At 41.1% G+C, this 16,880-nt stretch overlaps 1 protein-coding gene across 1 annotated transcript in view; it reads left to right on the forward strand.

The window, feature by feature from the left end:
- The first annotated feature begins 761 nt into the window (after positions 1-761).
- Positions 762-16,880, forward strand: part of LOC138777650 (protein kinase C eta type-like) — a 53,550-nt gene continuing 37,431 nt past the window's right edge. Inside the window, exons 1-7 of the mRNA XM_069956315.1 lie at positions 762-856; positions 1,970-2,004; positions 5,746-5,834; positions 6,432-6,561; positions 11,559-11,686; positions 12,557-12,691; positions 15,771-15,944. Coding sequence (XP_069812416.1) covers positions 762-856; positions 1,970-2,004; positions 5,746-5,834; positions 6,432-6,561; positions 11,559-11,686; positions 12,557-12,691; positions 15,771-15,944 — 786 coding nt within the window. The remainder of the gene's footprint in view (positions 857-1,969; positions 2,005-5,745; positions 5,835-6,431; positions 6,562-11,558; positions 11,687-12,556; positions 12,692-15,770; positions 15,945-16,880) is intronic.

The raw sequence follows: 16,880 nt of genomic DNA on the forward strand, positions 1-16,880 counted from the left end.
GGTTTACAAATACTTTTTTCATTAACATTTAGTCCTTCTTTTGGAGCTTATTTAGGTCAGCATTTTTTAGCCACATCCAGGCGTAAACAAATGTGGAAAAAAAACTATAAAATTAAAATTTGCACCTTTTTTTTGTATTAAAAAAATACTGCCTAAAATAGGAACTCTGCCTCATTGTCCCTGTCATTTGACAAGATTTTGACGTGCTACAGAGACAAAAATTTTCATTGGTCAGGGTCTTCTGTCTTCTGCAGCGAGTTGAAAATCACTGTGAGTCTCGAAGAGAAGTGCTTTTCCCAGACCTATCTAACATAGTCTGAACACCCAGACTCCGACTGATCAAAATTTTTGACATGTCTCTGTGACATGTCGAAAGTTTTTCTTAAAAGAGTTGGTCTAACTAATCGGGGGGGTTGGTATTTCCACTTCTCACTTCCCTATGCTCTTTACTTATTTAATAATAAGGTTCATTATGAAGATTCGAGTTCATTCTTTGCTCCATCACCCTCCTTCATTGTGATGATCTCCTATCGACTAAATTGAAGACTGACTGTATATCTTTGACACAAGACGTGAAAGTAAATGTGCAGCCTTTGTATGAATTTGGGGCCACATCTAAGGTTCTCATAACGTGTTATGTTCACCACCACAATTTTTTTTTTCCTGGAATCTAATATTGGTGTTCCATTTCCTTTTACTATTAGGAACAATGCGGGATGGGCGGCTGCTTAGACACTTTACTAGGAAACGACAAAAGAGCTATGAGAAGAAGAGTGCACCAGGTCAATGGACACAAGTTTATGGCGACCTACCTGCGCCAACCAACATACTGCTCCCATTGTAAAGACTTTATTTGGTAGGTGTGACTGTGTAATGTGAGCTGGCCAGATATTTACATCACATATGTAAAATTCATAGTGTACTTTAACATAATTTAGTGAGTAGTGCGATTCTGTGCTGCTATTGGCCAGATAAGTAAGGGTAGGGTAAGACCATTGTGTATTAATGTCACAAAGGAATAAAGTAAAGGTGAAGTAACTGTTCACCATGGAGTGGGGATTCAGGGGATCAATAACAGCAGTGAGAATGCTAAGACCACCTTGTCATCACTCTAAACCATGGAGGTTTTTAAAAATCTTTGAAATGATAGCTATAAAGTGACACTACACCACCCCCCCCCCCCTTTTTGCATTATGACTTCTCTACACAGGTGTAAAGGGTAAAATTTTGCAGTTTTCATACCTTATTTTATACGTCATGGTGCTTGTTCCAGTAAAAAGTGTTCTCTTATCATCTGCGGATTGTGTTATCTGGGCGTGACTTCACGGCCGCAGTACCACTTGGCCACTCCCACAACACCACCGTTGGCCCTGTGTCGTCCTGCATAGGCCTAGGCTGGCCTGTTGTGAGGGACGGGACCTATGCACTGATGTAACGGGGCGGGGCCAACGGTGGTGTTGTGGACGGGGCACCCTCGAAGCCCTGCCCAGATTGCACAATCTGATGATAAAAGATCACTTTTTACTGGAACAAGCACCATGACGTATGATATAAAATAAGGTATGTAAACTGCTAAATTTTATCCTTTACACCTGTGTAGAGAAGTCATAATTAGAGATGAGCGAACCGGGTTCGGGTTCGAGTCGATCCGAACCCGAACTTTCGGCATTTGATTAGCTGGGGCTGCTGAACTTGGATAAAGCTCTAAGGTTGTCTGGAAAACATGGATACAGCCAATGACTATATCCATGATTTCCACATAGCCTTAGGGCTTTATCCAAGTTCAGCAGCCCCCGCAAATCAAATGCCGAACGTTCGGGTTCGGATGGACTCGAGCATGCTCCAGGTTCGCTCATCTCTAGTCATAATGCAAAAAGGGGGTAACCGTGTCACTTTAAGCACTAGGCCTATATGCTATAAAAATTGTATTATTTTAATGCTTATAATTTATAACTATCCTATATTACAGGGGCGTATTTGGCAAGCAGGGATACCAGTGTCAAGGTAATGTAACATTGTGCACATCTCACCTTAAAGGGGAACTCCGAATAAAAAAACCCCCTTGTTTTCTATTAAAAGTACATTAAACATTATATAGAAGTGTCTATACAATATAGTACTGTATCTGTACAGTTCTGCCACACTGGTAGCTGATAGAAATCCAGGAAGTGAAAAAAATGGCCCCTGTGCCAATTCACATTGTCTCCTGCTCCCACTGCTATCCCCCCCTAGGAGACAAATCTTCCATGCCTCTGTCTCACATTGTGTGTGTTTGCTGATGATGCAGATAGGGGGCAGGGCGTGATGTCACAGGGGTCTTGGCTGGATAACCCATCCCCTGACTGATTCAACATCTGTAACCGTCCAGAAGCAGCTGCTGCACTAATTTTACTGATTGTAATGGGTGGGGGCTGTGATGGTCACATGAGGGAAAGCATTGCATTCTGGGAAATGCTAAGCCAGGAAGGACAGAAACACAAAACAGAGCAACCCCCCACCCCCAAACAAATAGATTTTTGGTAGTTTCAAAACTGGGATAGATAAGTAACTAATGCGTTATGCATCTGCAGAAGTTTAATTTTTTTAACCTCCACCTGGAGTTCCCCTTTAAGGTCACTTGATAAGAATAGATATGTCTATCTATCTATCCATGCTCACTATTATAACAGTCTTTACCAGTTCCACTTTCTTTAGCATTGGAGACTGTCAACTGCTCTTGCAGAATGCAGGGCACATAAGTTCATGTCTGTGGTGTAAAAGGTGACCAAGTTCAAGGAGATCAAGCGAGTCTTAACTAGCAGTGGGAAATTCCAGTTTCTATAGTGCTTCATTTACAGGAGCTGTGATGATCTGCATTGTTCAATGTAGTCTAATGGAATCATAAATCCTTCCTTATGTCATTCTGATGATGTCACCAGATCAGTCCTGTGCTTTTTTTTTTCTTTACCACCATACCTTTTTCTTAAGGGGCTGTTTCAAGGTGGACATTCACTTTAAGTACAGTCTCGAATCTTGGAAAGCTGAATGACCACTGGAGTAGCATTACTGGTGGTCATATTAGTTATGTATCCCTCCTTCTCTGTAATAAGAGCATTTCTAGGATATTCTAGAAAGAATTAGGAGCAGAATTGTGCAAATTGATGATCCACCATGAGAAACTTGTTCAGTAACTTGTTGGCGGAGATCAGCTTACGGTGATTTCCCGCTTGCGGTTTTCAGTGCGTAGTAATGAATGTTTGCTGAGTAAACAAATACACTATGCAAATCACTGGGAAGAATATGTGATCAGTGTACACAGAACAAGGTTGTCGGGGATAGCAGCTAGCATGTATGTAAACAGAGCAGTGTGTATGCTGTGGTTGGGTTAAAGTATATGGATTGTCTTACAGTCGATTTTTCTGATCCCAGTTTAAGCTGCAAAACACAGAAAGTTGGGGCCTTAACAGATTAATTAGGACCATCCATGATGGTGCGGGGTTTCACCACTGAGGACAGAAGGACCTGGTTGTCCTCTAAATGATCAATGCCTATGATTCTTTACAGAAATCCATAGTACAAGAGATTTTACTCTGTTATAGGTTTTATTAGGCAAAAAAGCCTCTTTCTGTACTCAAAAAGCAATTTCCGAGCCTCTCCTCCCCCCTCACTTATCTGCTTATTATCAGGCAAAGCTGTCTTCATTACAGAGGAGTAAAATGAAGACTGGTTTGCAAAGTCCATTATAACCTATGGAGTGGGAAGGGACTGAGGGGATGAGTGAGCAGAGAAGCAGCCCAGCCATTTGGAGACTGTCTGGGCTCATAAAACGCTGGATTTGAGAGGTCAGAAAGGTCACTGCTAGTCTGGGAACTTTAAATTAGTTACACACAGGGCAAACCTCTGCTTAGCAGGAACTTGAATTGTATCTTTAATGGTTTTGATCTTAATAAGGTTCTGTGGCTTGGGAATTGTACATTATTATACAAACCAATGTGCTGCAGAACACCATTTTAAAAATCGGCCTCATCTCTCGCTAGTGATGGTGAGAGATACATTTGGACAAGTGGTGGGTCTATTGTCTGTACAGCTGTATGATTTTGGATAATCCATTCTCTTGACTACAAACTCTTTAACAAGAGGGCCCTAGTTGAAGGTATCTCTCTAGCTAATCATGACGGACCCCTTTTTTTTGCAGTGAGGTGCTGCATAACCAACACCTCTACAAACCCAGGCTGCTGCACAACCTCTTTGAAAAGAAAATAGGGAGTTTCAGTCAGTCTTTGTAGTCTGTTTGTCTGTAGTCTTCTCAAAGATTTCAACATGTATGGTCTATATTCTAAAGAACAAAGTACTCCCTATGGTGAATTACAAAGAATATTAGTCACCATGACCTGCACCCTCCTTTCAGTGGAGACAGTGACTTTTAACATATAACGCTTTGATGCATGTCTCTTTGTGATTGTATTGGACATGACACTAAAGTAATGTGACAGATGTCTCTCTAAGGTTGAGGTTGAAACAATTAGTAATCTCTACACCTACGGAACTTTCCACTTCTTACATGGTGTGGTTTGCTAACAGAATATTGTGGAAACTAAAATAATTTTAGACCTGTTGTCAAACAACCATGAACATTGTTTAATACTTACATATTAGGGCTCTGTTATAATCCTTTGTACTGCGGGGGTTGAGGAATCCCATATCACTAGGCACCAAACCACATCTGGGTGAGTGCAGTAGCGAAATAACTCTCCAACTGCTATGATGAGTGACTGTACTCCTAGGCTCCCTCTAGTGGTGGCTACAGCCAGCCAGAATGTTCCACTGTAAGGGTGCCTTCACACGTACTAGATCCGCAGAGGATCCTGCCGGCACCGCTGCAGGTAATGCATGCTTCGGGCCAGGGCTGCCGGTGGCCAGGGGTTAAAGAGGCCGGGTCACATATCTGCAGCGGATTTCGCTGCAAACTCGCAGTCTGAAATCCGCTGCGGATCAGGTACGTGTGAAGCTACCCTAAACCTATGTAGTGCAGGAGCTCAGTATCAGAAATAGAGACACCTAAAAAGTTCAGTTTGTTAGTTCAGTAAATTAGCACAGAATTCAGAGTTTTGTCTGTTTTTAGTAATTTTATACTTTGACCTTGTAGTTTTCTATCGGCACATTTACCAATATATTGACACTAAACCAGTCCTGCAGTATTCAGAGTTGGTGGTGGCCTCCTGTGGTTGCTTATAGTGCAATTTCCTGTCTTGAATGAGCTGAACGGAGTGTGTGTATAGGGTAGAATAGAACAGAGTGTGAGTTTTGTGAGGGGCACCTTGAGAGGAAAAAAACTGAGAAACTTAGTCTATAGAACAGAGTTTGCAGCTACCTCCTGCTAAATCTTCCTCCTCCCTCATGCCTTAAAGGGTCCTTTTACAAGTCTACACGTGTCCTCCAGGAAAAAATCCTGCCTACACTTCCCAAAACAAATTTGTCTCAGGGAGTGACTGCTTGCTCAGCCAATCACTGTTTGATACAGGACAGCACGATGGGCAGTGATTGCTGAGCAGGCTGTCGCCCCAAGACATGTCCACATCCAAAAGGTTTTGCTAAGGACTACAGAGATGGCCATAGCAAACATGTTACTTCTAATCCAACATTAGTTCTTTATTATATTTCTAATAAAATATTTTGAGGGTCCCCCCCCCCACTTGAGAATATACACAGAGATATATACATAGTCACACTTTAAATGTGTAATTTATGTCTCTTTCCTCTTCTCAGTTTGCACATGTGTGGTTCACAAGCGCTGCCACCAGTTGATAGTCACAGCTTGCACTTGCACGAACAATTCAGCTAAAGTGGAAAAAAAGGTGACGTATCTCTATTATTTTTAACTCTTCTGCCCTGGCTTCCAGATCTTTCTCTACAAAACCACATCCTGTGTCTCAGTCTTCAAGACGAGTCCAAAATCCCCAAGTACCTAATGATAGACACTGCACCAGCTTCTCTAGGTAGAACTCTCTATTATAGATCCTTGAACTCATATGAAGATATATCATATCCCTGACTATTTATTCGTTTCCTTCCTTGTGGTTTCAGCCTGCCTCCAGAGTTAAAGGGGTTATCCAGTACTTATAAAAAAAAAAGACACAGCTACTTTCCTGTAAATACAGCACCACCCCTGTCCTCAGGTTGTACTGTATGTGGTATTACAATTCAGCTCCATTTAAGTCAATAGAACTAAGCTGCAAAATCTCACCCAAACTGAGTAGTGCTGTTTCTGGAAGAAAGCGGCCCATGTTTTTTAAAGCCGGGGCGAACACTTTAAGAAAGGTTATGCAGGTCTCTAATTGAATCTAGGTTTTCATTTCTCCATTTTTATATCTGCCTACTGTTAGTAGAAACATTAGGGTCGTCTTTTCAGTGTACTTATGTCAGTTTTATAACAATGTGTTTTTTGCTTCCAGATTTTTGAACAGAGATTCGGGATCAATTTACCCCACAAGTTCCGTGACCACAATTATAAGGTGCCGACATTCTGTGACCATTGTGGGTCTCTCTTATGGGGGCTGATGAGGCAAGGATTGCAGTGTAAAAGTAGTACACTACAAAAGGCACTGTTGGTGTCTAAAGTGTAAAGGGTCCTAGGCACTGCCATTATTTGTGATTTCTTCTTCCCAATACAGACCTAATACTAATATAGAAGTTGCTGGGAAGATGTGTGTGGTTTGTGACATTCATATTACCGTTTTCAGGGACTAAAAATAAAGTTTTGCTAGTAGATGTTGCTTAAGTGTACGGCTCGTTATAAACTTTAAAAATCTAAATTAAAAGGGGAAGTCAAATAAAGCAAGGTTGCAATTTATGTTGAGGTGATTTATGTTAAGGTGATTGCTAGATCGTTTGGGCAGCCCATAGAGGATAGCGGCAATCTGCTGCCGCTGCTCCTGTTCCATGGAGCGACTGCAGCAGATCGTTGCTATTACAGTCGTTTGTCTTTCAACATGTTAAAAGACAAACGACCGCAACGATCAGCCGACATCATTCATGTTGGCTGATCGTTGCCTTCTATTACACGGGACAATTATCATCCGTAACAGTTGAATGTGGCCGATAATCATTCCGTGTAATAGGGCCTATAGTCTTGTGCTTATTGAAATAAAGAGACCAAATGCTCAATGCATCTGTCAATCAAATGACTTCTCTGTGAGCGCACAAATGACTGGGACTTCCTGTGTTTAGTCTCTGTTTTTCAACCAACACTAAACTAAAAAGTTGCCTTCAGGAGACTGGAGCTTTGTTAGTAAGGCTATGTTCACACTACGTAAAAGTACGGCCGTTGTTGCCATTGGAGTGGAACACTGCCTATTCTTCTATACACTCAGTATACGCTCCGGCCGGGATTCCCATGCGGCGTCGCAAAGAACTAACATGTCAGTTTTCTGGGGCCGCAATTCAGTGAATTGTGGCCGCAGAAAGACCTGTCAGTTCACACAATAAAGCGAGCAGCTCCAGACGATTGCTTCATTGTTTGCTATGAGAGTTCTGATGCGGGCGCGTGCTGATGCGCCCTCATCAGAACACTGCGGCCGGAAATGTCATCGGCATGATCTTTGCAGAGACCTGCCGTTCCGTGACCTGGCCGCGTCACGGAACGGACGGTTTTTCACGTAGTGTTAACAAAGCCTAAGTAAGTAAGTATAGCTTTGTTGTACATCATTACAACACAAATAAACACAAATAAATAAAAGACCCTGTAGGTTGAATTTGTCATTTGTAGCTTTATAACACCTTTTTTGCAGCCTTGCACCACTTCTTTATGCCAATTTCATTGCACAAAATTTAATTGTCACGTAATGTATGATGAATTTGCAAAGATTTTTCAGTGCACTTCTTTTTTTTTATTGTCAACTATTGAGTGAAGTTGTGCAAAATGGTAGCACATTTTTAAAAAAGTCACATTTACAGTCTGAGAACTCTGTACAACACGAACCACACCCCTTTTATACTGAAATCCTGGCCCTTTTTGGAGCACCCAAGGGTCCAAAATGTAAAAATCACAATTTTTATTGACTGTGACCCATTTGTAACTAGAAATTGTTGCCATCTGGGAAAGCTCCTGTAGTCCGGGCTGATCTTCACATAGGTATTGAGGACCTTTGGGTCATGTGACCCTAAGGTCCTTCATCCCTCTCCTGTGCCGTCTGGCAGGTCCTGCTCCTCTGTTCAGCCCGCTCACCGTGAGGGGGCTGAACGGTGCAGTGGGGGTCCCTCTTCCTCTCTGGACCCCTGGGGGAGCGGGGTACCTACTATGAAGGCAGGGCAGGCTTCCTCGGGCCCCCTTCATGCAGGGGCCCCATAGCAGTCGCCTTCCCTACCTTCACTGTAGCTACGCCACTGTACATAGCAGATAATAATAAATTGTAAATATCACATATCACTGCAGCATAGGATCCAGCATTACCTGCACTTAACATTTCTCACCTTTTATTTTACGGATTGTATTATACTTGGTGACTATTGGGTATCTGGCATCCATTTTGAGCAATTTATGCACGTATTAGCACAAGGCATGCTGGAGAGAATGTGCCGGAAACAAAACATATTTCTAGTGAACTGAGACAGTTGATAATATCATTTCGTCCCTAAAGGTCATCAAGATTTTCTGAAGTTGGAAAAACAAGGATTTTAAATTTAGAACCAGAAGTAATAGAGAACAAAACAAGGAAACTACAGAGATCAATTTGTCTTGGCAAATATGAAAATTTAGTTCGTCTTTCAGAGAAAAATCGAGACACAAGACAATCCAACCCAAAAACTATTCCACATACCATAAAGCTGACAACCAACAACCCCATCTAAAAGTAATTCCCAAACACCTAAGGTAACCACCACATACCACTATGGTCATGGACTACAAGCTACTTATAGTAACCGTTAAAGCTGTGGCTGGTACTGTAGCCATAGACCAGAAAAGAATGTAAATGTGACTAGTACAGCGGTTCCATCTACGGGTAACCATTGATATGAATTTTTTTCTAGTCATAATGGAAGCTCACCACAGAAGAGCCATCTGCTGTAGCCATTGATCACGAGTTTTCCCTAGTTACAATTGAAACTAAACTGGTACTGATGGTCGACCATAGCCATTAACACTAGTTTTATTGACCCTAGTAAGTATGTCATTTCAGGGGTCTGGCCACCATAGGCATTTAGTGTTTTATCTATTAACATTGGACACTCACCGTTACAGGCGGTCTATCAACCATAACCGTCGACCATAAGTTTTCCCTTGTAAATATAGGGTGTTCATTTACCCACTACCAAATCCCCAGAATTAGTCAATCCACAGTTATAATTACAATCGGTTACTGAGAGTATATTTAGAAGACACATGGACTCCTATAGGCATTGAATCTGAATAGATATATTTTCATATCAACTGACATAGTTATACTTGCAGGATTTGTCAAGTTAAACATTTTTCAAATACATTCATTTACCAAACTTCTCCTGATATGCTGCTGCTCTTTCTCTCCTATTGTTACAAGATGACTGTCTAGGTTATAGACCACCACTCTGTTCTAAAAACATAGATAGATTTGTGTGTGTGTATGTATGTATGTATGTATATATATATATATATATATATATATATATAATATATATATATATATATATAATGTAGGTGTATAGAGATATGTGTACATATACTGTATAACATGTATGTATAAATATGTGTACTTTAGCTATATATACACACTACCCAGACCACTGCTGGTGGTCTGTAATGAAGACAACAAGGTGTCAGCAATGGGAGGGAAAGAGCAGCATATTAGATAAGGCAAGTTTGGTAAATGTATGTATTTGAAAAAATATATAGCTTGATGAGTCCTACAAGGTTAACTATATTAGTTGAGATTGGAATACCCCTTTAATGCTAAAATGCTTACTTCCCTCTCACCGCCGTTTTCCCTTCACTTCCCTTTTATAAATACCTTTTATGAACTAATATACTACATATATTGCAGAACATTTTTACCTTTAGTACTCCCACCCTACTTCCACTATGCATTTCTGTGGTTGCTCCACACTATTCCAGAGTTAGTATTTTCTTTCTGTGTTGCCCCCCACTCGCACAGCTACTTACTATATAAGAGAAAATCCAACCAAATTTAATTCATAGATTCTTCAGTAAAAGTAATAAAAGGGCCAAGGATGCTTGTGGGCTGTGGGCAGTCCTGGGACAGTGTCTCTTATAGGCCTAGGGCTAGTACAGCAGGCAGCAGATCAACACTCATTTACAGTATATGATTGGGCCGTGTAATAGGACCCTAAGGGGAGACTGGTCTGCACTGTAGCCTGTTATGTAGACCTGCTCAGGAGGGCTGCCCTGTGTCCACTGTCCACTGTCCACTATGTTCAGGTATGCCACCTAGGTAACTGTATTAAAGGAGGATTTCTTTGTAAAGGTGTTTGGGTCCCAGGTCGTGACGTGCTAGGGCCACTCTGCTTCCGTTACTGAGTGGCCCTGACATGCTACGACCCGGGTCCCCTCTCTAACCAGGAAGTTGCCGGGTACCCGGGGGCCAGGAGTGGTGCTACGCCGGGAAGGTGAGAGCATGTTATTTCTTTCAGCCTCCCCGGGACTTTTATTAAAAAAAATCGCCCTGCCTGGCATTGTCCTTTAATGCATTGTGAACCCAGTTTTATCTAAAAGATACCTTCCTCATAAAAACTGGCAACAACAGACTCTGTTGCCTTCCTGTCGCTCCGTGTTTACATTGTATAGTAATATTCCTGAGAAACGTGTTATTGTCTATTGACTACCCGCTGCCTAGCTACAGATAAGACTATGCTTTCAAGATTTAATAGGTTTATTATTTGGATTTAGATTTGACAGATTTATGCACAAACACGTGGTACTGCTATGGGGACTAGTTTTGCCCCCTAGCTTTGCTAACATTTACAGGGGAAACAGTTAAATTACTCCAAACACTAGTGCACCATAAACTCCTTGTGTATGCTATTGAGTTGATCTTATATTGATCTTGAATGAAATTTATGGGATACCAGTCAGTTTCATTATACAGTATTGAGGCCTTACATTTACCATTTACCATGCTATTTCAGTTTTTTTTTTCCATTGAGGTGAATATAACTGAGTTGTAATACCACACACAACCTGAGGTAAATTTTCTAATTTCCTTTAAGAAGTAAGACCCTGTCAATTATGCTCAAAATTTTCCTTTGCACTTGTCCACTAATGGGTTAAAATGGCCCTAAACAACTTCTGCATTGCTTGTCCTCCGCTCTGATAAATGTTAAAGCTTTGTTCAGCCCTGTGTCATTCACTGGAAGATATTGCATCAGCACTCTATTGTTCTTAATGCCAAATGGCCTCATTTTTTAAATTTCCTTTACCATACAATAAAATCAGAGAGAATTATGTATTATTGTAGTGAACAATGCTTTTGTATTTCCCTCAATTTTGCTACATTCAAATCGCTGCAGTTTCTTGACCAGATGTTGTATGAAAAATGCTGGCGGAATGCAATGTATCGCTGGATGAATAAACGTATTGTTTCTTGTAGTGTGTAAAATGAACGTGCACAAGCGATGCGAGGCCAACGTGGCTCATAACTGCGGAGTCAATTCAGTGGAGCTGGCAAACGCTTTGGCAGGAATGGGTCTCCAGCCTGGGAACATTGCTGTCACGCGGGTAAGACATCACATAAGGAAAGGTTAACAACCGGAGAAATAGAAAACATTGTATACCTTATGTCAGGACCATTAAAAGGACATTACAGGAAGATTTAGTTTCTCTATCAGGAGCAAAGTATAGTAATAAGCTAGAAGGCAGTTTTGGGACTGACCACAGGGTGGCAGTCTTTCACGGTCTTGTTAACGTTCAGGAAATTCCAGAGCAAGCAGGTTGAAACCATGGAAGCAGTTGGTGTTTTGCAGTCTGCTCTAGCTTTGCTGTAACTAATAGGAAAATTCAGCCTTAAAACAAGAACAAGAACTTGTTTATGAAGCCATTTAGTAATTTTATAGGGTATAGGTAATCCTAGTTTTTGTTAAGTGGAACTGAATGATAAAGTTTCTGTGCCCTTTTAAAACTGTGTTGTTTGTATAGTTTGTGTATTTTTTTTTATTACAGGAATAGGAGAGAGAGTTTAGCTGATTTTCATTAGTTTTTTTATGTGAAATGTGTTTTGCATGAATATAAGGCTAAAAGGGTGCAAACCATGTTCAGTGGGGTGTGGTTATAAAGTTCCTGTTTAAACCAGCCTAAGCTATGTCTTTGTGTTCCCGCCCATCTGACTCTTTAGGAAAAGGCGCTGATATTCAACCAAATAGTTGAGGCCCTATATCTCTGGTGTAAAAAGAGGGTAAAAAACTAGAGGAACTATATTTTTGGTGTAAAAAGAGGGTAAAAACAGCAGTAGAATCAGGGCACAGAACCCAGTCTTTTAGACTGACCACAGATCCTCTTGTGTGCTTACATCAGTAATAAACTCAGCGCTGCTTTATTAAGCTATAAATACTATAAGTCACTTGTTAAACCATCTATTATTGTGTTTTATAGCATTCAGACAACAGTCCTTCCCGATCGGAGAACGGGTCTGAAGAAGACTCTCTTTCCAACACGTCCTCACAGTACAAGTTTGGGATTGAGGATTTCACCTTCATACGTGTCCTGGGGAAAGGCAGCTTTGGAAAGGTCGGTGGTCCTTGCCAGACCTGGAATTTTACCATATGTTTGATTAATATAGCTTAAGTTTTCTTTCTTTTTTTTTTTTTTTTTTTTTTAATGCCTTCTGCATATTTCCATGAACAAACTAGTTATAGGATGTTGGGTAGCCATATTATGGAACCATAATACATTATGAGCTCTTTGTCCTATTAAGGGCTACAGAACCGTAGAGGGAACTTTTTTTTATTTTTTTTTTAACTGTTTATAATTTCTGTAATAAAAACATTGAAAACCTATAATCAGGATACAAGGGTACACAGAAAACAATGTGTATAATGTCCATAGTGAGTACAGAAAATTGTCCGATATCTCAAGGTCATTAAAATAAGCCGCTAAGGACAGATGTGTATGCCAGTTGGCTCCTTTTAGTCAAGTTTCCAGTTCCATTAGTTATCTAAGGAAAGGTACTACCTCTGAAATAATAGGTCTCTATGGACATAAAAGGTACCAAACCATATAAATCTTTGGCCCAATGTGGCCCAACTTAGCAAAGAACCAACAGCAAAAAGACAACTACATTTTCCAAGAAAAAAAAAACACCTGTATTAGATGGCTATTGGTATTGCAGCTTAACGTCATTCAAGCACATAAGGATGAGTTGCAATGCCAGACCCTTCTGTTCCTAACAGTGTGTCCGTGAGATTTAGAAAAAAAAACCTTTTATCACGCAGACACATGTCAGAAGTTTTGATTGGTTGGGGTCTCTGTGTTCAAACAAGCCTGGAAAAGTGGTTGGCTAAGCCCTCCCTCTCTCCCTGCCCCCTGTCCTCACTGACGGAGGCACACTCTATGGGGGAGATTTGTCAAACCTAGTGTAAAGTAGAATTGGCTCAGTTACCCATAGCAAGCAATCAGATTCCACCTTTCATTTTCCAAAGAGTCTGTGAGAAATGAAAGGTGGAATCTGATTGGTTGCTAGGAGCAACTGAGCAAGTTTCATATTACACCAGTTTGATAAATCTCCCCCTATAAGTCTATGGAGTCCATATCCTGTAGCGAGCCAGAGAAGGAAGAGCTTAGTTGAGTGCTTCTCCTTGTTTCAGCAATTGGTGGGATCTTAACACCCAGACCCTGAATGATCAAAACTTGTTGCATGCTGCTGTAACATGTCAAAAGTTTTTTTCAAATGACAGGGACCCTTTAAATGCATGGACATAGACTTCCTGCTGCTGCAAACTGCCCTCCATCCTATGATAAAGCTAGTCTCTAAGCACCTCCACTTTCCCCAAGCAAATTGGTGTGCATGCATACTTTCATATGGGTGCCATATTTTTCTGTCTAGCAGTTATGAGTCATTGTTTCTAGAAGACAATATGTTGCCTTAGGCCATGTTCAGACCTTGTAAGAGACCGGCCGGTTCTGTGACCCGGCTGATCTCAAAAAAGATCATCCTGTCGGTACTGCAGTACCGGCCAAATGATCTTTCGCGCCGCTGAGTTTCTGATGCGGGCGCATCAGAACTCCTCACTGCACACTATGGAGCATGCAGCCGGAGCCACTCGCTCCTTAGTGTGCACTGACAGGGTTTTGTCAGTTTCACGCGGCGCCGCTAGGGATCCCGGACAGAGTGTATACACTCCGGACGGGATTCCATAGACAGCAATGCAACCTATATTTTCGTATCAATCACGGCTGTTGTTGCAATCGGCAGCAATCGGCTGTTGCAGCAGATCTGCAGCAGATTTGATTGGTTGTGTTCGGTTATTTAGATCAAATCTGCAGCTTCTCTGCTGCGGATCCGCAGCATAAAATCCGCTGCGATACGGTGTGTGTAAAGCTACCCTTACTGAGGAACTTTACAGTGGCAAGTGGAGTGTCCAAATTTCTATGAATTCCCTCAGGGCCTACATATGTCATTGTATAGCTGTATTATATAGGATAAGTAATAGTTAGTCTGACCCACCTACCTCTCATGTGTGTGTCATGTATATAAGCAGTGCTCCTAATATAACTCTTACCCTCATAGTATCCATATCTTTTCTGGTGTAAGGGATTTCACTGTATTGGATAGGGGTTTCCATCTTGCTTATAATGCATTTTTTTTATCCTGTTTACTATTTAAAGGCGTTATCCAGCGTTACAAAAACATGGCCACTTTTCCCCCTACTGTTGTCTCCAGTTCAGGTGCGGTTTGCAATAAGCTCCATTTATTCAATGGAACCGAGTTTCAAAGCCCCACGAAAACTGCAGACAACAGTAGGGGGAAAGTGGCCATGTTTTTGTAGCGCTGGATAACCCCTTTAAGATGCAGATAAGTAGGTCAATAGTTAGATGATAGAGTACGGCCTACTGGCTATATCCGTTACGTTAAGGGGGGGGGGGGGGCATTTATCAAGACTGGTGTACTTGTATGCCTGCCCCCATTTCCCAGGCCAGATTTACTAAGTGTCATATGCCTCTTTGCACTCCCCACCCGCCCATCAGGCAAGCGGGGGGATATGGCTGGCCTACACCACTGAAAAGAGGTGAATCTGCCTTTTTTCCGTGGCATACGCCTGGGGGGCAGTTTTTTTTTTGTTTTGTTTTTAAATAAACTGGTGTCAAAGTTATACAGACTTGTAAATTACTTCTATTTAAAAAATCTTAAGCCTATAAGTACTTATCAGCTGCTGTATGTCCTGCAGGAAGTGGTGTATTATTTCAAGTCTGACACAGTGCTCTCTGCTGCCACATCTGTCTGTAAAAGGAACTATCCAGAGCAGTGGCAAATCCCTATAGAAAACCTCTTCTGCTTTGGACAGTTCCTGTCATGGTGGCAGCAGAGAGCACTGTGTCAGACTGGAAAGAATACACCACTTCCTGCAGGGCATACAGCATCTGATAAGTACTGGAAGGATTTAGATTTTGATGTAGAAGTAATTTACAAAGCTTTATAACTTTCTGGCATCGGAGTACCCTTTTAATGCAGCCCCACAGAATGTAGGCCAGTGCAGCATTGGTGACCCTACTGTCTAAAAGTAATTGTCCGAAGCAGAGTACCCTTTATAATGTTTTGAGTTTATAACCCCAGACCCTTCATTTTATTTAATTTTTTTGCCGCCTTCAGGTGATGCTAGCCAAATCCAGAGATGGGGATAACCTCTTTGCAGTGAAGGTGCTTAAGAAGGATGTGATTCTTCAGGATGATGATGTGGAATGTACCATGACTGAGAAGCGTATCCTGGCCCTGGCTTGTAACCACCCATTCCTTACACAGCTCTTCTGCTGCTTCCAGACTCCGGTGAGTTCTCTGTGATCTATTGAGTAAATAGTAAAAAGTCCTTCCATTAGCAGGGAGGCTGCAAGGTTCTTAAATATTGATGAAAATACATTTCAGCTACGTTCCCACTACTTATAAACAACGGCCATTATTTGGCAAACAAAACAGTGGCTGTTATTTTAAATGAAAAATTTAATTGACGTCTATGGACAACATCCGTAATTAAATGACCATGAATGATATTTCGACGGCCGTAGCCAAAGAATGTCCGTTGTTCACTACATTGCGTGAAACAATGGTCGTTGTTTGCTTTGACTCCAATGCAAATCATTGCATTATGAAAAGAAAAACGGCAGTTTTAATTGAAAACAATGGCCATTCTTTTTATAAAATGTACAAAAGTGTGAACACAGCTTTAAAGTGTAATATGTCATTGGTGGACACATTCATGCACCAGTACGTGGGCTTTGATACTTACACACTATTATATATATTTAACGCCTACAGAATGTGGTTATACTTTATACTGTTCGCGTTGTTGTTGTTGTTTTTCCCTAAATCCAAAGTTTACATAATACAGGAGAGCACCAGGCGACTGCAAAATGATGCTGGGTACAACAGCTCCTCCAGTGGGCAAATACTGTATACATGAAGCCATAATGACAAATATCCAGCAGGGGGCGCAATTGCATTGAACAACACATAGCCAGTAGCAGAAGTTTTATTTATAATGTTTATGCACTAGTCTCCCTTCTACAGGTTATAGTATATATAATGTATATTGTTATGTATTTAATTTCCGTCCCTCTATATCATTTTATGATTCTGCCAAGTAGTTCCATTCACAGCAGATTGATATAATATTTAGAGATGTGCAAGTGGCATTGTAGAGAGAGGGTAAAAATCTGATCAGACTATTTTATGTTAATGTGACTCTAAAAATACACAGAGTGGTGT

This window comes from Dendropsophus ebraccatus, unplaced genomic scaffold, assembly GCF_027789765.1.
Source record: "Dendropsophus ebraccatus isolate aDenEbr1 unplaced genomic scaffold, aDenEbr1.pat pat_scaffold_586_ctg1, whole genome shotgun sequence".
NCBI lineage: Eukaryota > Metazoa > Chordata > Amphibia > Anura > Hylidae > Dendropsophus > Dendropsophus ebraccatus.